Raw genomic sequence first — 21,951 nt, 5'->3', positions numbered from 1 at the left:
CCTATCCTGTGTGATACTGACTGCTGAGCCTTGTATCTAATCCTATCCTGTGTGATACTGTCTGCTGAGCCGTGTATCTAATCCTCTCCTGTGTGATACTGACTGCTGAGCCGTGTATCTAATCCTCTGTGTGATACTGTTGGCTGAGCTGTGTATCTAATCCTATCCTGTGTGATACTGACTGCTGAGCCGTGTATCTAATCCTATCCTGTGTGATACTGTCTGCTGAGCCGTGTATCTAATCCTCTCCTGTGTGATACTGTCTGCTGAGCTGTGTATCTAATCCTCTCCTGTGTGATACTGACTGCTGAGCTGTGTATCTAATCCTCTCCTGTGTGATACTGTTGGCTGAGCTGTGTATCTAATCCTATCCTGTGTGATACTGACTGCTGAGCCGTGTATCTAATCCTATCCTGTGTGATACTGTCTGCTGAGCCGTGTATCTAATCCTCTCCTGTGTGATACTGTCTGCTGAGCTGTGTATCTAATCCTCTCCTGTGTGATACTGACTGCTGAGCTGTGTATCTAATCCTCTCCTGTGTGATACTGACTGCTGAGCCGTGTATCTAATCCCATCATGTGATGATACGGTCTCATAGAACCGCACAGTACTACTCCTCCCATCGTGTAACATGATGACTTTCTCGGCAGACCTTCCTGCGTTTGGTGCGGAGGGTTTCACTCTTACAATCGGCCATCAGATGCTTCATCCAGATGGCAGAGGAGGCGAGAGGAGCGTCATTCTGGGGGGACGTGGAGGTGGAGCGCTGTTATGAGAGTCAGGTCAGTGCCGACGAGCGGAGAAGTCCCTGATGCTCCTCTGTTATATATGTGTGTATATGAGGGGTGTACTCAGTTTTGTGATCTACTGTATATACAGGTGCATCTCACAGAATTAGAATATCATCAAAAAGTGAATTTATTTCAGTTCTTCAATACAGACAGTGCCTCTCCTCTATTCTATAGAGACATTACACACAGAGTGATCTATTCCACGGGTTTATTTCTGGTAATGTTGATGATTATGGCTTACAGCCAATGACAACCCAAAAGCCATTATCTCAGGAAATTAGAATACTTTATTACACCAGCTTGAAAAATGATTGTAAAATCTGAAATGTATGATCAGTAAATGCCCTCAGTACTTGGTCGGGCTCCTTCTGCATCAATTTCTGCATCAATGCGGCGTGGCATGGAGGCGATCAGCCTGTGGCACTGCTGAGGGGTTATGGAAGCCCAGGTTGCTTTGATAGCAGCCTTCAGCTCGTCTGCATTGTTGGGTCTGGTGTCTCTCATCTTCCTCTTGACAATACTCCATAGATTCTCTATGGGGTTAAGGTCAGGCGAGTTTGCTGCCAATCAAGCACAGTGATACTGTTGTGTGTACACCAGGTATTGGTCCTTTTGGCCGTGTGGACAGGGGCCAAGTCCTGCTGGAGAATGACATTTCCATCCCCATAAAGCTTGTCGGCAGAGGGAAGCATGAAGAGCTCTAACATGTCCTGGTAGACGTCTGCGCTGACTTTGGTCTTGATAAAACACAGTGGACCTACACCAGCAGATGACATGGCTCCCCAAACCATCACTGATGGTGGAGACTTCACACTAGACCTCCAGCAGCTTGGATTGTGGCCTCCACTCTTCCTCCAGACTCTGGGACCACTGACCACAGTCCGGTTCTTCTTCTCCTTGGCCCCGGTAAGACGCTTCTGGCGTTGTCTATTGGTCATGAGTGGGTGACACAAGGAATGTGACACTTGTAGCCCATGTCCTGGAGAGGTCTGTGTGTGGTGTGAAGCAATGACTCCAGCAGCAGTCCACTCCTTGTGAATCTCCCCCCAAATATTTGAATGGCCTTTTCTCAACAATCCTTTCCAGGCTGCGGTTATCCCGGTTGCTTGTGCACCTTTTTCTACCACACTTTTTCCTTCCACTCAACTCTCCATTAATCTGCTTGGATCCAGCACTCTGTGAACAGTCGGCTTCTCTAGCAATGGCCTTCTGTGGCTTCCCCTCCTTGTGGAGTGTGTCAGTGACTGCCTTCTGGACATCTGTCAGGTCAGCAGTCTTCCCCATGATTGTGGAGCTACTGAAACAGACTATGGGACCTTTATAAACACTTAGGAGCCTTTACAGGGGTTTATTGATAATTATTCTAATGTACTGAGATAATGACTTTTGGGTTCTCATTGGCTGTAAGCCATAATCATCAACATTACCAGAAATAAACCCGTGGTATAGATCCCTCTGTGTGTAATGACTCTATAGAATAGAGGAGAGTCACTTTATGTATTGAAGAACTGAAATAAATTCACTTTTTGATGATATTGTCATTTTATGAGAAGCTCCTGTAGATATGGTGTGTCATCTGCACGTTCTTTCTTAGGAGAAGGAGGGTAAGAAGCAGAAGTCGGAGGATCTGGTGTTTGATGTCACTTTCTTCAGGACTCAGTATGAGGTGTGCAGCGTGTCATTCTGGGCAGTGATACCAGGGGGCGCAGTGGAGCTTGGGGGCTTTTCACATGGGGTCTCTGCTTGTTGTAGTTCACCTTTCCTGAGAAGGCGATCGAGGTGACGCTGCAGAGGCCGGAGCATCGCTCGGAGCGCGACATCCGCTTCATCCGCAGTATGATGATGGGGATCCTGAGCTTCCGCAGATACAGCACACAGATGCAGCACCTGCTGGCCCGGGTGGTCTATTACAGGCGGTGAGTGCAGACAGCGTCTCACACACTCGGATCAGGTCGCCCGTTACCAGATGAAACGTCTGCCACTTTCTCATAGACTGTGTATCGATTCCCCCTACTGCAGGACCTCTGCTTGCTGTCAGTGTACTGACACCTTTCTCTTTCTACCCAGTGATCCATAATGTCTTTGCACTTCTCATAGCTGAGCGTTTGTTACAATTGCATCTAGTCTAGGCAGTTTCCTGAGAGGTAATACTGTGCTGATAGTTTGTTACAATGTATCAGTCCAGGGTGTTTCACAGAGGACTGGAAACAATTGTAACAACATTTGACAGTTAGAGTGATCAATGAGTGGAACAGGCGGCCACGAGAAGTGGCGAGTTCTCCTTCAATGGAAGTCTTCAAACAGAGGCTGGACAGACATCTGACTGGGATGATTTAGCGAATCCTGCTTTGACCAGGGGGTTGGACCAGATGGCCCAGGAGGTCCCTTCCAACTCTACGATTCTATGATTCTTAACCCCTCAGCTGTGCAAAGATTCTTGTGGGAACAAATGGATACAAGTCCTTCCATCTTGTACAATCAGACTGGACGGGAATCTGCAGAGGATTGTCCCTGGCGAAGGTTCAGACCCAGAACCCGGAAAGAATTCATTAGTGCTTCAACTATCTGTGCAACTTATAAGGGGTGCAGAGGTGATGGGGATCCTTCCTATTGAGCCCCCTCCTCTATAAGCTGTCATTACATGGCCACTTATAGGTCATGGTGTCCTGGGGTCTCTTCACTGCAGGAAAATGATGAAGCCCCCACTGCTCTCTCCCCGCGGGCTTCAGTGTCCAGAGACCTCCAGGTCCATGGTTCACAGACCCTTTGCTATGGGGGGGATCAAGCTTGCTGTCATTCTCTCGACCTCTGGTCTCCACAGGTTCGGCCGTGGACGGGTCATCGTGAGGAAGGGGCATCGAGGCGACAGCTTCTACTTCGTCTTCTCAGGCGTCATTGCAGTTACACAAGATGAGGACGGCAGCAGCGCCCTCCTGGACCCCGAGCCCATCCTGCTGCACAAGGGGGCCAGTTTTGGGGTGGGTATAGAAGTGCCCTAGCCTAAAGGTTAATGACTCACTGATGTCCATGGAAGTCAATGAATGATCATATAACACATGGCTGCACTGGATCCCCTGGAATAAGAGCAAATAATAAAGGGGTCCTAAGTGTGAGACCCCCTCTGCCATCTATACAACCTGTGTGTCCGGGGGCTTCTCTCCTTTGGGGTCTGACTATCCCCTTTGCGCAGGAAGTGGCTTTACTGAAAGGTCTGAGGAGAAACGCCACTCTGATCTGCATGGAGGACACAGAGCTGCTGGTGGTGGACCGGGCCGAGTTCTTCCAGAATAAACTGGACAAGGAGATCCAGAAAGAAACGCAGTATCGATTCAAGTTCTTCAGGTGATAAAAAGGATTTGCAGCCGCCCGCTTATAGAGGGCACTCAGCACCCCTCGCCTGTAGAGAGCACTCAGCACAACTGTAGAGCCCTGGCGCATGCTGGTAGACTATGCCCCCCCACCTGTAGAGAGCACTCCTCCCACCTATAGAGAGCACTCAGAACAACTGTAGAGCGCTGGCGCATGCTGGTAGAACATGCCCCCCCTGCCTGTAGAGAGCACTCCTCCCACCTATAGAGAGCACTCAGCACAACTGTAGAGTGCTGGCGCATGCTGGTAGACTATGCCCCCCCACCTGTAGAGAGCACTCAGCACAACTGTAGAGCGCTGGCGCATGCTGGTAGACTATGCCCCCCCCACCTGTAGAGAGCACTCCTCCCACCTATAGAGAGCACTCAGCACAACTGTAGAGCGCTGGCGCATGCTGGTAGACTATGCCCCCCCACCTGTAGAGAGCACTCAGCACAACTGTAGAGCGCTGGCGCATGCTGGTAGACTATGCCCCCCCACCTGTAGAGAGCACTCCTCCCACCTATAGAGAGCACTCAGAACAACTGTAGAGCGCTGGCGCATGCTGGTATAACATGCCCCCCCTGCCTGTAGAGAGCACTCCTCCCACCTATAGAGAGCACTCAGCACAACTGTAGAGTGCTGGCGCATGCTGGTAGACTATGCCCCCCCACCTGTAGAGAGCACTCAGCACAACTGTAGAGCGCTGGCGCATGCTGGTAGACTATGCCCCCCCACCTGTAGAGAGCACTCCTCCCACCTATAGAGAGCACTCAGAACAACTGTAGAGCGCTGGCGCATGCTGGTATAACATGCCCCCCCTGCCTGTAGAGAGCACTCCTCCCACCTATAGAGAGCACTCAGCACAACTGTAGAGTGCTGGCGCATGCTGGTAGACTATGCCCCCCCACCTGTAGAGAGCACTCAGCACAACTGTAGAGCGCTGGCGCATGCTGGTAGACTATGCCCCCCCCACCTGTAGAGAGCACTCCTCCCACCTATAGAGAGCACTCAGCACAACTGTAGAGCGCTGGCGCATGCTGGTAGACTATGCCCCCCCCACCTGTAGAGAGCACTCCTCCCACCTATAGAGAGCACTCAGCAAAACTGTAGAGCGCTGGCGCATGCTGGTAGACCATGCCCCCCCACCTGTAGAGAGCACTCCTCCCACCTATAGAGAGCACTCAGCACAACTGAAGAGCGCTGGTGCATGCTGGTAGACCATGCCCCCCATGCCTGTAGAGAGCGCTCCTCCCACCTATAGAGAGCACTCAGCACAACTGTAGAGCGCTGGCGCATGCTGGTAGACCATGCCCCCCCGCCTGTAGAGAGCGCTCCTCTCGAAAAGAGCACTCAGCATCCCTGTGGAGCGCGACCCCTTGTCTGTAGAGAGCACTCAGCACGTCTGTAGAGCGCGGCCACTAGCCTGTAGCGAGCACTCAGCACACCTGTAGAGGATTCAGCATCCCTTGCTTATAGAGCATGGCCCCCCCACCTGTAGCGAGCACTCCTGCCAGTTGTAGAGCGCTACCCCTCATCTATAGAGAGCACTCAGCACGCCTGTAGAGGGCGACCCCTCACTTGCAGAGAACACTTCTCGCACCTGTAGAGCACAGACCGCCGTCTGTAGATTCTCACCCCCGCTTGTAGAACGCAGCGCCTCACATGTAGAGAGCACCTGCTTGAAGAACGTTGCCCACCATCTGTAGACAGCATGAACCTGACTAGACTATAGAGCGCATCCTCCTGGCTGCAGAGCGTGGACCTCCACAACACAGAGTAACTATGGAGCCAGAATGAAACTGTATTGTCTTCTATCTGCTGTACATGTTGCAGAATTTCCCCATCATCAGTAAGAAGCTTCTGTTCACAGGCGGTAGATCACAGGCTCATGAAATATCTTCCAGATCAATGGATCTTTTCTCCTCCTGGTCTGATGCCACCCTGGAGACGCTGGCCGACCATTGCAAGACGGAGGAATGTCGCCACAGCCAAGTCATGGTGCCCGACACCCACGAGAGCAAAAACATCATCTTTGTAACAAAGGTAATTTTATGGTTTGGACCAGAGATTCTCTATGTCCAGTGGATCCCGACCCCGGGGATCACCTGAATATGACAGATTTAGACACCACCGCCGAGGTGAAACGCCGGGATTTCTCCAGGACACAAGAGCAGCAGGGAAATCTTTCTGTATCACTGTATAGCTCAGTAAATCAGTAGATTCCCTGGATCATGGTAGATCACTAGAGAGCGAGCTCCGAGTCAATTTGTATTTTGATTATTGCAATAATTTTCGGCATCTTTCATAGACGGCGACCAAAATATGTGCGTTATATATACCGCAAAACCGCAGCTTCTGGATTCCCTCACATTGCTCAAGGATCTGATGAGTTTGGGCTTTACAGCAGCTTCCATAAAATCTGTTTTGGAAAGAGGTCTGCAATCTGCTACAGATTACTAGATGATGATCAGATTACTATATTCCTAGATGATAGGATCACTATCTTACTATATAATTAAATTAGCAAATCAACAGATTACTATATAACTAGCTATCGGACCACCGGATTACTATATTACCAGATAACTGGATCACCAGATTACTGTATTTATTATCAGATTAGCTGAAGAGCCCGGTGCTGCCCGGGCACAGTAACTAACTGTGGTTAGTTATAACAAATTATAATTATCCTCCATCCCATAGTCCCGTGCCCATATACCCATCATACATATCCTCCATCCCATAGTCCCGTGCCCATATACCCATCACACATATTCTCCATCCCATAGTCCAGTGCCCATATACCCATCACACATCCTCCATCCCATAGTCCAGTGCCCATATACCCATCATACATATTCTCCATCCCATAGTCGAGTGCCCATATACCCATCATACATATCCTCCATCCCATAGTCCAGTGCCCATATACCCATCATACATATCCTCCATCCCATAGTCGAGTGCCCATATACCCATCACACATCCTCCATCCCATAGTCCAGTGCCCATATACCCATCATACATATCCTCCATCCCATAGTCGAGTGCCCATATACCCATCACACATCCTCCATCCCATAGTCCAGTGCCCATATACCCATCATACATATTCTCCATCCCATAGTCCAGTGCCCATATACCCATCATACATATCCTCCATCCCATAGTCGAGTGCCCATATACCCGTCATACATATCCTCCATCCCATAGTCAACCATTATGACATCATAATGAGGGGCGGGGCTTGACACACACACACTTTTTCCCCATTATGTAGATAGGGGAAAAATTATTTGGTGAATTGGAACGCGCGGGGTTAAAGTTTCGCCTCACAACATAGCCTATGACTCTCTCGGGGTCCAGACGTGTGACTGTGCCAAATTTTGTGGCTGTAGCTGCGACGGTGCGGATGCCAATCCCGGACATACAGACACACACACACACTTTGAGCTTTATATATTAGATAACTGGATCACCAGATTACTGTATTACCAGATGACCAGTTTAGTATATTACTACCTGACATTCACCAGATTACTGAATCACCTAATTACAATATTACTAGATTACCCCATTAATATATTACCAGATAACTAGATGATCGGATTATCAGATGCCTGAATCACTCAGATTGCTATATTACTAGATGACCAGATGACTGGATCACCAGATTACTAAATTACCAGATCACGTGATTACCATACTACCTCATCAGCAGATTAATATTTACCGTATATCTCGGTGACTGGATCACTCTGCTCCTTTCAGGGCCGCTGTGAAGTCCTGCGTCTGGTGGATCTCAGCCAGTGTCCGTTGTTCCACAAGTGGATGAAACAGCACCAACTGCTGCTGGGGAAATCCAGTGCTGTCAGCCACACAGGTGAGCGGGAACCTACAGAAGATGGAGGAAGCTCTGATGACTCTGCCCCCATCGTGTCTTCTCCAGGAGACTGGCGTAGACTCTTTAGACACATTTTCATGCCACTTTAAACAGCTTCACCAAAATGTGCGGAGGAGGATCGGAGGTTTAGCTGAAAGTGGCGACGTACATTTCTGTGGACTGTAAAAAGGATATGAGGGCACCACTCAATAACTAGGGATACACCTAGCACATACAGTGGTGTGAAAAAGTCTTTGCCCCCTTCCCGATTTCCTATGTTTGTCACTTAAATGTTTCCGATCACCAAACAAATGTAAATATTAGACAAAGATAACACAAGAAAACACACAATGCAGTTTATAAATGAAGGTCTTTATTATTAGGGGAAAAAGAAATCCAAACCTCCAGGGCCCTGTGTGAGATTTTTTGATTGAGAACAGGTGTGGCAGTAATCAGGCCTGGGTGTGGATAGGGATAGTGAACCCAGCTTCCTGAAGATATGATAAACCACAGATAATTTATGTTTTAGGGTGGGGGGCAATCACTTTATCACACAGGTCCCTGTAGGTTTGGATTTATTTTTCCCTTAACAATAAAGATCTTCATTCATAAACTGCATTCTTATCTTTGTCCGATGTTTAAATTTCGTTTGGTGATCTGAAACATTTACGTGTGAAAAACATGCAAAAAGAAAAGGAAATCAGGCAGGGGGTGAACAATTTTTCACACCATGGTAACAACAACCAAGGAAAAATAAGGATGCAAATATTTAGGGTTCACTAAAAAATGTATATATTTTTATTAGTATAAATGAGTGACAAAAAATGGAACAACACCTACAAATTGCTAAAATACAGTAAAAAGGCCTGATGCCCAAACAATAGTTCACGAAAGTGGAAGAATATGGTAAGACGAACACTGATCCTCATTTCCCATATAAATATGTATGACATACAAGGTATCCGTAGATGACATTAATTATATATATATATATGTACAAAAGTGCAAATTCAGCAGAAATAACAATGTATTGGAAATGCAAAAGAAAATATATTGGAAATGTAACTAAATGAAGGCACAACAATGATAATCATCTAAGACTGATTTCCCCAAGAAATGTAGCAAACGTTGCAATATTCAGTATGTAGCTAAATAGCGGCAGAGTGATGATCATCCACGGGACCAATTGTCCCAACACATGCAGCATCCACAATATATATTAAAGCATAGAAAAATCCTCATAGATGACTGGGATCCCTTCACAACATTCAAATACCAAAAAGAGCAAATGAAGGACAAAGATCAAAATTTTGAAAAAAGTATAAAATATTCAAATTTTATTAAATCACATATAGCGCTACACATAACACAATAAAATAGAGTACCATATAGTAGGGACCACGGGGGCGCAACCCAAAAAGAATTGTTATATGCAAAGGTATGTGCCAGAAGATCAAATGCATAAATACCTAAGCTGCCTAGTAAGTGTACAAAGGGATAAATAGTACTAGTAAAGTGTCACCCATCTAATTAAACAGATGACTTTGGCATTTAGCATAATAACATAAAGCGCCATCAATAGACAATAGCCTCCGTATCCCTTAAATAATCCTGCACCCACAACTGCTGAAACACTGCATCACTGGTATTTACCTGCAGTCATGATGCTAATTGGGGTAGCTGCCTGTGATATAGCACCTCGACGGGCGTTTCACCGCCACAACACGCGGTTTCGTCAGGAGGTCATCCACAATATATATTGCTTGTGATGTGCCAAAATGCGCCTAACACATCTATAAGTCTGGACCTTGAACACGGCAAAGATGAAAGGAGGAGCGGAGACTTACACACTGAATATTGCGATGTTCGCTTCATTACTTGGGGAAATCGGTCTAGTTGATGATTATCAGTTTTGTGCCTTCATTTTGTCACATTTCTAATACATTTTCTTTTACATTTTCTGTACATTGCTATTTCTGCTGCATTTGTCACAGGTGAGTGTGAATGAGCATCACATGCTTGAAACAAAGTCGTACACCCACAAATTTCGAGAGGTGCCAACAATTTTGTCCGGCCCAGATTGAAGGTTTTGTGTGGAATTATGTCCAATTTGCCTTTTTTTCCCTCTTTTTTTGTGTTGTTCAATAAACACAAAGGAAACAAACCTGTGTATAACGAAACCTGGGGAACTGAAGGCAGGCAGAACTCGTAACAGGGACAGAAGCGGATCACAACCAAACAAGCAACAAGATATCAGGCACAAGGCACACGTACGCACAAGATCAACTAACTCAGCCGAGGGCAGGAGTATAACTGACACCGGACCCAGGTCCAGTGAGCATTAAATAGCCGCTCTCTGCCAGAGAGAGGCAGAAACTATTAACCCCCTGTCAGACCAGGACGGGCCAAAGCAAAACCCCATCCTGGATCATGACACCAACACTTTCTGCCACGACTGTATATAATTAATATGACCCACGAATACCTTGTATGTTATCTATTTATATAATTGCCTTGTAATGTTTTCATTTCCTGTTCTGTCCAGATGTCGCCGTATCCCAGAATTACAAGCGGAGGAAGTTCACCGACCGCCATATTGGGACACCCAAGTGATGGGTGTCTCAATATGGAAACTGCTGCTGGTACCAACCTTCTGCGTGGTACCACCAGCGGAACACCGTTGCACCATACACACACACTCTATACGCCGTACGCACCGCACACACACGCAGCCTCTTGCGTGGTACAACCAGGGGAACACCGTCGCACTGCGCATGCGTGAATTCCACGCAGGCGCAGTGAATCATTCAGCTGATCCCGGCAGCAAATGCGCGACGTGTCTACAGGCAGAGGAAACTGGTGACACTAAAAGGGTTTTCCCACGAACGAAAGTTCATTTTAAAAATTGTCTGTGTCTGACCATGTACGGAGCATACCACATCTCCTGGGCAGGGGAGGAAGCAAAAGACAATACTGACATTAAGGCTAAGTTCACACGTACAGGAACTCTCGCGGAAATTACCGCGAGAATTCCGGAATTCCATTCCGCGGGAAAATCGCATTTTAAATTCCCGCGATTTTCCCGCGGAAAAACTAGCATTTTGCAAGCGTATTTAGCTTGCAAAATGCTAGCGTTTTCCAAGCGATCTGTAGCATCGCTTGGAGAACTGATTGACAGGTTGGTCACACTCATCAAACATAGTGTTTGACAAGTGTGACCAACTTTTTACTACCGAGGATGCCTATGCACCATCAGTAGTAAAAGATAAAATGCAAAAAAAAATAAAAAAATGGTGTTATTCTTACCTTCCGACGTCCCGCTCAGCCGTTCCCAGTAATCCTTTGCGAAAATGCCCACGATGACGTCGTGCGAATGACCGCGAGACTTCGCGATCCCGCGAGAACGGACGTCATCGCGGGCATTTTCGCAAAGGATTACTGGGAACGAGAGCGTGGAGAGAGGCGGGAAGGCTGCGCGGGACGCCGGAAGGTGAGAATAACAGTATTTTTTATTTTAAATTATATTTTTTACAGGGATATGGTACCCAAAGCCCAGAGGACAGTCTCCTCTCCTCCGGACCGTGGGTACCATCCGCAAATGTTCTGCTTACTTTCCGCATGGTGGGCACAGCCACATGCGGGAAGTAAGCGGAACAATGCATTCCTTTGGGTGCGGGATCGCCGCGATTCCGCAAAATTAATGAGCATGCTGCGGTTTTTACCGCGAAGCGATTCCACCGCGGTAAAAACCGCAGCATTAGCACAGCATTGCGGAATCCCATAGGAATGCATGGGATGCTTATTTTTTGTGTTTTCGCTGCAAAATCGCGCGGTTAAAACCGCCTCGGAAACGCAAAAAAAAGCCACGTGTGAACTCAGCCTAAAGCAGGAGATCACAGAGGATTCATTTTGTGGTATAACATATTTCACTGACTGTTTTTAAACAATATTTTAGCTCACAGAATGTATCCTCTGTGATCTCCTGCTGTAATGTCAGTATTGTCTTTTGCTTCCTCCCCTGCCCAGGAGCTGTGGTGTGCTCCGTACACGGTCAGACACAGGGGTCAGTGAGACAGAGCACAGGGGGGAGACAGCTCAAACGGGACAGCACATGAGGGGAGAACACAGCACAGGAAGGAGAGAGACAGCAGACAAGGGGGATAGCACATGGGGTAGACAGGTCAAAGAAGAGAGCACAAACGGGAGAAGTCAGCACATGGGGAAAGAGAGAGTGGATAGGTGGGTGAGCACATGGGGGGGGATTCTCAACGCTGCAAAGCCTGCCCCCATCGTGACATTACCGCCCTCCTGATGTGATAGCATCCGGCCTCCCTCTAGTATATATATATTCGGCAAGTGAGGACGAGTGTTCGTCTTATCAGCCTTACACTTTTGTGCACCATTGTTTGCGCCACAGGCCTTGTAGTATTTTGTGTATTGTTCTATCTTCTGTCACTTATTTATACTTGTACAGTTGTGGCCAAAAGTATTGACACCCCTGCAATTCTGTCAGATAATACTCAGTTTCTTCCTGAAAACGATTGCAAACACAAATTCTTTGGTATTATTATGTTCATTTAATTTGTCTTAAATGAAAAAACACAAAAAGAATTGTCCTAAAGCCAAACTGGATATAATTCCACACCAAACATAAAAAAGAGGGTGGACAAAAGTATTGGCACTGTTCGAAAAATCATGTGATGCTTCTCTAATTTGTGTAATTAACAGCACCTGTAACTTACCTGTGGCACCTAACAGGTGTTGGCAATAACTAAATCACACTTGCAGCCAGTTGACATGGATTAAAGTTGACTCAACCTCTGTCCTGTGTCATTGTGTGTACCACATTGAGCATGGAGAAAAGAAAGAAGACCAAAGAACTGTCTGAGGACTTGAGAAACCAAATTGTGAGGAAGCATGAGCAATCTCAAGGCTACAAGTCCATCTCCAAAGACCAGAATGTTCCTGTGTCTACCGTGCGCAGTGTCATCAAGAAGTGTAAAGCCCATGGCACTGTGGCTAACCTCCCTAGATGTGGACGGAAAAGAAAAACTGACAAGAGATTTCAACGCAAGATTGTGCGGATGTTGGATAACGAACCTCGACTAACATCCAAACAAGTTCAAGCTGCCCTGCAGTCCGAGGGTACAACAGTGTCAACCCGTACTATCCGTCGGCATCTGAATGAAAAGGGACTGTATGGTAGGAGACCCAGGAAGACCCCACTTCTTACCCCGAGACATAAAAAAAGCCAGGCTGGAGTTTGCCAAAACTTACCTGAAAAAGCCTAAAACGTTTTGGAAGAATGTTTTCTGGTCAGATGAGACAAAAGTAGAGCTTTTTGGACAACATAGAGTTTACAGGAGAAAAAAGAGGCAAAGAAAAAAAACACGGTCCCTACAGTCAAATATGGCGGAGGTTCCCTGATGTTTTGGGGTTGCTTTGCTGCCTCTGGCACTGGACTGCTTGACCGTGTGCATGGCATTATGAAGTCTGAAGACTACCAACAAATTTTGCAGCATAATGTAGGGCCCAGTGTGAGAAAGCTGGGTCTCCCTCAGAGGTCATGGGTCTTCCAGCAGGACAATGACCCAAAACACACTTCAAAAAGCACTAGAAAATGGTTTGAGAGAAAGCACTGGAGACTTCTAAGGTGGCCAACAATGAGTCCAGACCTGAATCCCATAGAACACCTGTGGAGAGATCTAAAAATGGCAGTTTGGAGAAGGCACCCTTCAAATATCAGGGACCTGGAGCAGTTTGCCAAAGAAGAATGGTCTAAAATTCCAGCAGAGCATTGTAAGAAACTCATTGATGGTTACCGGAAGCGGTTGGTCGCAGTTATTTTGGCTAAAGGTTGTGCAACCAAGTATTAGGCTGAGGGTGCCAATACTTTTGTCTGGCCCATTTTTGGAGTTTTGTGTGAAATGATCAATGTTTTGCTTTTTGCTTCATTCTTTTTGTGTTTTTTCATTTAAGACAAATTAAATGAAGATAATAATACCAAAGAATTTGTGTTTGCAATCATTTTCAGGAAGAAACTGAGTATTATCTGACAGAATTGCAGGGGTGTCAATACTTTTGGCCACAACTGTATATATTTTTGCTGACCCCTCACGTTTGATCACATTTCTGTGAAGGCGCGCCGGGTGATGGACTCTTATTGCTGCTCGCCCCTCACTCATTACTGGAGAATGGATCGCCGCCGACATCTGACGATACAACAGTCTGTAAACGGAGGCGGATGTGTGACCCAGAAAATGCCGCAGTGATTCTTATGTAATTGACGGCAATTTGTTTTTTATTTTTTACTTATGCAAAATAACTGATGAAACAAATGTCACTGGTGCTGAAGCAAACGCTGCGACTGGTCCATAGGCAGCCTCTCACTTTACAGCGTGCTGTGAGAACACTCCATTTACTGCAGGCTGTAGAGTGAGAACCTTGATCCTAGGGAGGTTAGGCTGTGTGCACACGCTGCGGATTCATCCGCGTGGATTTTGCAAAATCCGCAGATAAATCCGCAGGTCAAAAGACCTGCGGTTTATCGGCGGTTTAGCCCTGCGGTTTCACCATCTCCACAATGGTGGAGATAGGAAACCGCTGCAGATTCCGCAGAAAGAATTGACATGTCAATTCTTTCTGCGGTTTCAAAACCGCGCGGAAAAATCCGCACCGTCTACACAGCGTTTTTTTTTTTCCAGAACCGCAGCAGAATCCGCAGCGTGTGCACACAGCCTTACATGCAGATTGAGTAGTGAGCATGGGAGCCATCAGCGAGCTCCTCCATCAGTGATGTCCCCGGTGATGTGTAACCAAATACACGCGCGTCACTTATTTTCTTCCCTAAGTGTAACACTCATACCCTTCACCTCTCCTTCAGGGTGGACCACCAGCGATCAGCGAGCTCATGGAAACCCATCCCCAGATGGCAGTGACACCTCTGATACTATTAATGGCAGGTGAGGCCGGAGGGGGAGGCCAGAGAGTGAGGCTGGAGGGGGAGGTCAGAGAGTGAGTCTGGAGGGGGAGGCCAGAGAGTGAGGCTGGAGGGGGAGGTCAGAGAGTGAGTCTGGAGGGGGAGGCCAGAGAGTGAGGCTGGAGGGGGAGGCCAGAGAGTGAGGCTGGAGGGGGAGGCCAGAGAGTGAGGCTGGAGGGGGAGGCCAGAGAGTGAGGCCGGAGTGAGGAGGCCAGAGAGTGAGGCTGGAGGGGGAGGCCAGAGAGTGAGGCCGGAGGGGGGAGGCCAGAGAGTGAGGCCGGAGGGGGAGGCCAGAGAGTGAGGCCGGAGGGGGAGGCCAGAGAGTGAGGCCGGAGGGGGAGGCCAGAGAGTGTGGCCGGAGGGGGAGGCCAGAGAGTGAGGCCGGAGGGGGAGGCCAGAGAGTGAGGCCGGAGGGGGAGGCCAGAGAGTGAGGCCGGAGGGGGAGGCCAGAGAGTGAGGCCGGAGGGGGAGGCCAGAGAGTGTGGCCGGAGGGGGAGGCCAGAGTGTGGCCGGAGGGGGAGGCCGGAGGGGGGAGGCCAGAGAGTGAGGCTGGACGGGGAGGCTGGAGGGGAAGGCCAGAGAGTGAGGCTGGAGGGGAAGGCCAGAGAGTGAGGCTGGAGGGGGAGGCCAGAGAGTGAGGCTGGAGGGGGAGGCCAGAGAGTGAGGCTGGAGGGGGAGGCCAGAGAGTGAGGCCGGAGGGGGAGTCCAAAGAGTGAGGCTGGAGGATGAAGCCGGAGGGTGAGGAGGCTCTGTATTCATTACCTGCCGCCTGGGGAAAACATGGACAGAAACGGCAGAAATACAAACTTACCTAACTGCTTGAGACAGATGATGGCGCCGTCCTTGTCCGCAGGATCTGCTCCTTGGAGGATCTAGCCTCTCTATATCACCTGACGATCCCTTCTGCTGAATGTCCCAGGAATCCGGAGCTCCCTGGGGACCTGATGGCCGCCGTCTACCTGAGGATCGACTGCCTGCAGCCCGGCCAGTACTTTGTGAGACGATAGAATGATAGGAGTTACTGTAGCTGACCAGTATAATGGTCCTGTGTATAACGGGTGAGGCTGCATCGGCAGGAGACCCAGACCGGTCCCAGATAATGAAATGGACGCCATCATTTAATACAACGTACAGTGGGGATATAAGCATTTAATACACTACTGATTTTAAAAGTTTTCACCACCTATGAAGATGTCACAGTTGCACCCCTCAGTGTGTCTGAGATGCAGTTACTGACAGCTCGGCCGTTCAATCTGAGACTGGGATGCGCTGGCTGTCTCCATGTGTTCATTGTCCCAGGTGATAGCCAGGCTACTTAACGTAGTTCCAGACCTCTGCCAGACGTACATTCAGCCTCTGTGTGGTTTGTCTCTCTGTGCCTTGAGTTCTGTATGTAGATCTTTCGTTGCCTGACCTCGGACCTTGTGCTGACCAGCCGTCTGTTTAACCCCTTCTGCTCTGATCCGCTATCCTCCTGGTGTTCTGATCTCGGAGCGTTATCCGACTATGCCTTTGTCTTTTCCTTGTTATGACGTACCCTCCTGGCTTCTGATCTGGAACTTCTGACTATCCTAACTCGCTGCTTGTGCAGCCGCTCCTTAGTTGTCCTCGCTGTGTGTTTATTGTTATTGTCATACTGGAAGACCCAGCCATGACCCATCTTCAATGCTCTTACTGAGGGAAGGAGGTTGTTGGCCAAAATCTCGTCATACCCGCAAAACCCCATTCATCCTCCCTTCAATACAGTGCAGTCGTCCTGTCCCCTTTGCAGAACCACCCCCCCCCCCAAAGTATGATGTTTCCCCCTACCATGCTGCATGGTTGGGACAGTGTTCTTCGGATTGTACTCATCTTTCTTCTTATAAACACAGCGAGTGGAGTTTTTACCAAAAAGATCTATTTTGGTCTCATCTGACCACATGACCTTCTCCTATACCTCCTCTGGATCATCCAGATGGTCATTGGTGAACTTCATGCTTGCATGAGCAGGGAGACCTTGCATGCCCTGCAGGAGTACAATACATGACAATGTAGTGTGTTACTAACGATAATGTCTGAGATTGTGGTCCCAGCTCTCTTCAGGCCATTGACCAGGTCTTCCTGTGTAGTTCTGGGCTGATTCCTGACCTCTCTCAGAATCATCCTTACCCCACATGAGGCGAGGCCCCTAGATGGAGCCCCAAACCGAGGAAGATTGTCAGAAATCTTGACAGATAAAGTCAAACAGGTGCAGTTAATACAGGTAACGAGGGCAGAGTAGGAGGCTTCTTACAGAAAAACTATCAGGTCTGTGAGAGACAGAATTCTCGCTGGTTGGTCGGTGATCAAATACTTATTTCATACAACATAATGCAATTAAATTATTTAAAAATCCTACAATGTGATTTTCTGGATTTTATTTTTTGATTCTCTCTCTCACAGGTGAAGTGTACCTACGATAAAAATTACAGACCTCTCCATTCTGTGTAGGGTGGAAAACTTGCAAAATCGGCAGTGTGTAAAAAACCTATTTTCCACACTGTATATGCTAATGTCCGTTACTAATGCCGACCACCAAGTCCGTCCATCGAGACCAATGTAACACCTGAGCCTGGTCGCATGAAAGCAACAGCCGAACCCAAGTTCAGTTCTGAACCATCAGCCTGACATAGCAGCCCGTCTACCGGATCTGCCAGAACATGTTGTCGGCTTAGGCCACCCCTGATCACAGTATGGCCACACGTGACATCGGGCATATCTCCAGGGGGCCATCAGTGGATGTCATATTCCCAAGGGTCAAACTTTAAGGATAAATCTAACATCCATGGCACTTTTTACATTACAGAGAGGCGTGGACGTGGATTTCATCGAGTGCTGTTTCGAGAAGGAGGGACGTGCGCTCCATGATCAGGTACATAGACGACATCCCTGACCGGGGCGTTAGTGATATAGAGAGCGCTCAGTGGGATACAGTGTAAGCAACATGGGGGAAGAGATCCCACCTAAGGGCTGAGATTACCACAACCCCGCCATACGGAGACCATCCATGCAGAAGAGACAGATTTCATGCCCTTGTTCTCTTTCTTGCCCTTGGGGCCATCCCCATATGCAAGTGCCATCTGCTGAAAGATCAGGACAGCTCATCATCCAGAGTTGCTGTATCTTAGGTAGAAAACACCAGTGTTTCGTTTATGGAGGGTCCTTAGATTCGTGAATAATGGTCACATCTTCCTCTCTAGAGCCTCAGTTTCCTGTCGTCATCAGTCCAAAGAGATCCCCGCTCCATGGTCATCATTAGTCAAGGGGCAGAGGTCCTGCGGATAAAACTGGACAAGTTCTCGGAGCTGGCGGATCTCACCACTGTGAAGAAGCTGAAGGAGAAAATGGTGCAGTACCCCAGGTATATCGAGGGGGATGAGGCTGCACCCGCAGAAAGATGTCCCCAAATCTATCGGCCTTCTCTGCCTAGTGTGATGTCTGAGCTGGGTTATAACCAATCAGGTCTCCACACTGCTCCTCCTCCCTCTCACTACAGCCAGAGAGAAGCTGCAGCCTCATCCCCCTCTGCCCTGCACAGCAGAGAAGCTGCAGCCTCCTCCCTGCATGGCAGAGAAGCTGCAGCCTCCTCCCTGCATGGCAGAGAAGCTGCAGCCTCATCCCCCTCCTCAACAGAGAAGCTGCAGCCTCATCTCTGCACAAGTCACAGGAGCTGCAGCCTCTTCCCCCTCCTCCCTTCATAGCAGAGAAGCTGGAGCTTCATCTCCCTGCTAAGTCAGATAAGCTGCAGCCTCATCCCCCTCCTCCCTGCACAGCAGTCAGAGGTGCAGCCTCATCCCCCTCCTCACGGCCTGGTACTTATAGGTATTAATGACCTGGCACAGCTGCAGTAATGGTTTTAGCCGCTCGTTACTGCAGCAATAATTGGAGGTTCAAGTTTTGTATTTGTCATTCCAGCGACAACGATCTGTGCAGAATTTTCCTGGAACAGAATCGGTGGAAAGTCTTCAAGTCAGATTTGGTCAGTCATCTCAGCTCCTCACCCAAGCTCCATCAGAAACATGACGCCAACCGAGAAAAGTCCAGCGCTGCTCACAAGGTCCAGAGTGAAGACAAGAGGGGGATCCTGCAGCTGGGGGGCCATAAGAAAAAAACAGGAAAGGTCAGTAGAGGACGGGGCAGCGATAGAGAGCCCCGCGGTTTGTCTGTAGGTGTCTGCTGCATTTACTGCTTTCACCATAGAAGGTCTTCGTGCACTTTGATCACTTGTAGGAGCCCCCCTGCCACCAGCAGAAACCTCAGAGACAGGTTGTGACATGACACAGAGATAATGGTGGCCGAGGGTAGAGATGCAGGTCGTGTACAACCGGGGACCAGGCTGCAGGGTGACCTCTAGGATAGGCGATCCCCCATCACAGGAGATCAGGGCATGTACAACCGGTGACCAGGCTGCAGGGTGAACTCTAGGACAGGCGGTCCCCCATCACATGAGATCAGGGCATGTACAACCGGTGACTAGACTGCAGGGTGACCTCTAGGACAGGTGGCCCCCATCACGAGATCAGGGCATGTACAAGCAGTGACTAGACTGCAGGGTGACCTCTAGGACAGGTGGCCCCCATCACATGAGATCAGGGCATGTACAAGCAGTGACTAGACTGCAGGGTGACCTCTAGGACATGCGGCCCCCATCACGAGATCAGAGTATGAACAACCGGCGACCAGGCTGCAGGGTGACCTCTAGGACAGGTGGCCCCATCACGAGATCAGGGCTTGTACAAGCGGTGACCAGGCTGCAGGGTGACCTCTAGGATAGGCGATCCCCCATCACAGGAGATCAGGGCATGTACAACCGGTGACCAGGCTGCAGGGTGAACTCTAGGACAGGCGGTCCCCCATCACATGAGATCAGGGCATGTACAAGCGGTGACTAGACTGCAGGGTGACCTCTAGGACAGGTGGCCCCCATCACGAGATCAGGGCATGTACAAGCAGTGACTAGACTGCAGGGTGACCTCTAGGACAGGTGGCCCCCATCACATGAGATCAGGGAATGTACAAGCAGTGACTAGACTGCAGGGTGACCTCTAGGACATGCGGCCCCCATCACGAGATCAGAGTATGAACAACCGGCGACCAGGCTGCAGGGTGACCTCTAGGACAGGTGGCCCCATCACGAGATCAGGGCTTGTACAAGCGGTGACCAGGCTGCAGGGTGACCTCTAGGACAGGTGGCCCCATCACGAGATCAGGGCATGTACAAGCGGTGACTAGACTGCAGGGTGACCTCTAGGACATGCGGCCCCTATCACATGAGATCAGGGCATGTACAAGCAGTGACTAGACTGCAGGGTGACCTCTAGGACATGCGGCCCCCATCACGAGATCAGAGTATGAACAACCGGCGACCAGGCTGACCTCTAGGACAGGTGGCCCCATCACATGAGATCAGGGCATGTACAAGCGGTGACCAGGCTGCAGGGTGACCTCTAGGACAGGCGGCCCCCATCACATGAGATCAGAGCATGTACAACCGGTGACCAGGCTGCAGGGTGACCTCTAGGACAGGCGGCCCCCATCACATGAGATCAGGGCATGTACAAGCGGTGACTAGACTGCAGAGTGACCTCTAGGACATGCGGCCCCCATCACGAGATCAGAGTATGAACAACCGGCGACCAAGCTGCAGGGTGACCTCTAGGACAGGTGGCCCCATCACATGAGATCAGGGTTTGTACAACCGGCGACCAGGCTGCAGGGTGACCTCTAGGACAGGCGGCCCCCATCACATGAGATCAGGGCATGTACAAGCGGTGACTAGACTGCAGAGTGACCTCTAGGACATGCGGCCCCCATCATATGAGATCAGAGTATGTACAACCGGCGACCAGGCTGCAGGGTGACCTCTAGGACAGGCGGCCCCCCATCACATGAGATCTGGGCAGGGATACAGGACTGTTCAGATGGGATTCGTTTTTATCGCGTTGTGTGAGATGTTTTCTGGGTATTTTCGTCATTGTCAGAATGGCCGTCTGTATTATGTGTAAGTGAACACGCGACTGACACCGAACCCACCTGCAGGTCTGGACGACAACAATAAAACAGAGGACCCCCGAGTGCAGCAAAGATGAAGCCAACGCTACTGGGGAGCAAGTTCCAATCCGCCTCATCCATGGTATCGACCTTCCCAAGCTGTGTGGCAAGAGGATCATGTGGTGATGGGGGTTGTACTCCTTGGCTCGAGTTCTGTGCAGAAACTGGACAAGTTCAACGACGGACGTTACATGTGAGGAGCAAAAATTCACAGGGGACGACAGATAATCCATCACATGACCACAAGGGGGCAAAAATACATTGCACGTATCACAGGGAACAACCCGTAATCCACTGGATCCAATGCTCACTCCACAGTGACCGATGACTAGATCTAGGTTGACTCCACGGTGACCGACCACTGGATCTAGGTTGACTCCACGGTGACCGACCACTGGATCTAGGTTGACTCCACGGTGACCGACCACTGAATCCAATGTTCACTCCATGGTGACCGACCACTGGATGCAATGCTCACTCCATAGCAACCAGCCACTACTGAACCCACACTGACCATCCTACAGTCCTGGAGAATAAAATCCAGTAATTGGCCATTTTTTTTTCTGTTTATTCACTTCCATAAGTAACTCCTGAGGTCAGAGCGATGTAAGGAGCAGGCATAACGTCACATCAGCCGCTGTTGCAACCTGTATGCTCCACGTTCAGCCCACCCCCCCTCCTGAAATACTCTGTCCTGCTTAGTACCCAGCTTCCTCATGTTTTATCATCATGTCTGCCATTTTTTCCCAGATTAGACTCCGCTCCAGTTTTACTCTGCGCGGTTGAATTATACATTGTATCATGTATTGCTCCATTTCTAACCTCTCAGTAAATCAGCACACTCCTTTCCTGTAATCCTCTGTGCTTCTTACAAACA

General features: G+C 49.1%; 1 protein-coding gene across 1 annotated transcript; it reads left to right on the top strand.

Moving 5' to 3' along the window:
- The first annotated feature begins 630 nt into the window (after positions 1–630).
- LOC141054026 (cyclic nucleotide-binding domain-containing protein 2-like) lies at positions 631–21,628 on the top strand. Its single transcript, XM_073551175.1, has 13 exons — positions 631–783; positions 2,387–2,458; positions 2,545–2,708; positions 3,614–3,770; positions 3,983–4,134; positions 6,048–6,186; positions 7,915–8,026; positions 14,910–14,988; positions 15,859–16,000; positions 17,830–17,895; positions 18,224–18,384; positions 18,939–19,143; positions 21,063–21,628. The coding sequence occupies exons 1-13, from the start codon at positions 715–717 to the stop codon at positions 21,198–21,200; spliced, it is 1,656 nt and encodes a 551-aa protein (XP_073407276.1). The 5' UTR covers positions 631–714; the 3' UTR covers positions 21,201–21,628.
- Positions 21,629–21,951: the final 323 nt, after the last annotated feature.

This window comes from Dendrobates tinctorius, unplaced genomic scaffold (genome assembly GCF_039654945.1).
Source record: "Dendrobates tinctorius isolate UK_male_01 unplaced genomic scaffold, ASM3965494v1 ptg000173l, whole genome shotgun sequence".
Classification (NCBI taxonomy): Eukaryota; Metazoa; Chordata; class Amphibia; order Anura; family Dendrobatidae; genus Dendrobates; species Dendrobates tinctorius.
Note: the sequence above shows the minus strand (reverse complement) of the source record. Positions and strands in the feature narration are given on the sequence as shown.

What these genes read in the sequence shown, in the direction of transcription:
- LOC141054026 (XM_073551175.1), top strand. Translation starts at nt 715, where the DNA reads ATGGCAGAGGAGGCGAGAGGAGCGTCATTCTGGGGGGACGTGGAGGTG. An exon ending in ACATCATCTTTGTAACAAAG is followed by an intron (nt 6,187 to 7,914) that starts GTAATTTTATGG and finishes TGCTCCTTTCAG; the next exon opens with GGCCGCTGTGAAGTCCTGCG. An exon ending in AAAATGGTGCAGTACCCCAG is followed by an intron (nt 18,385 to 18,938) that starts GTATATCGAGGG and finishes TTGTCATTCCAG; the next exon opens with CGACAACGATCTGTGCAGAA.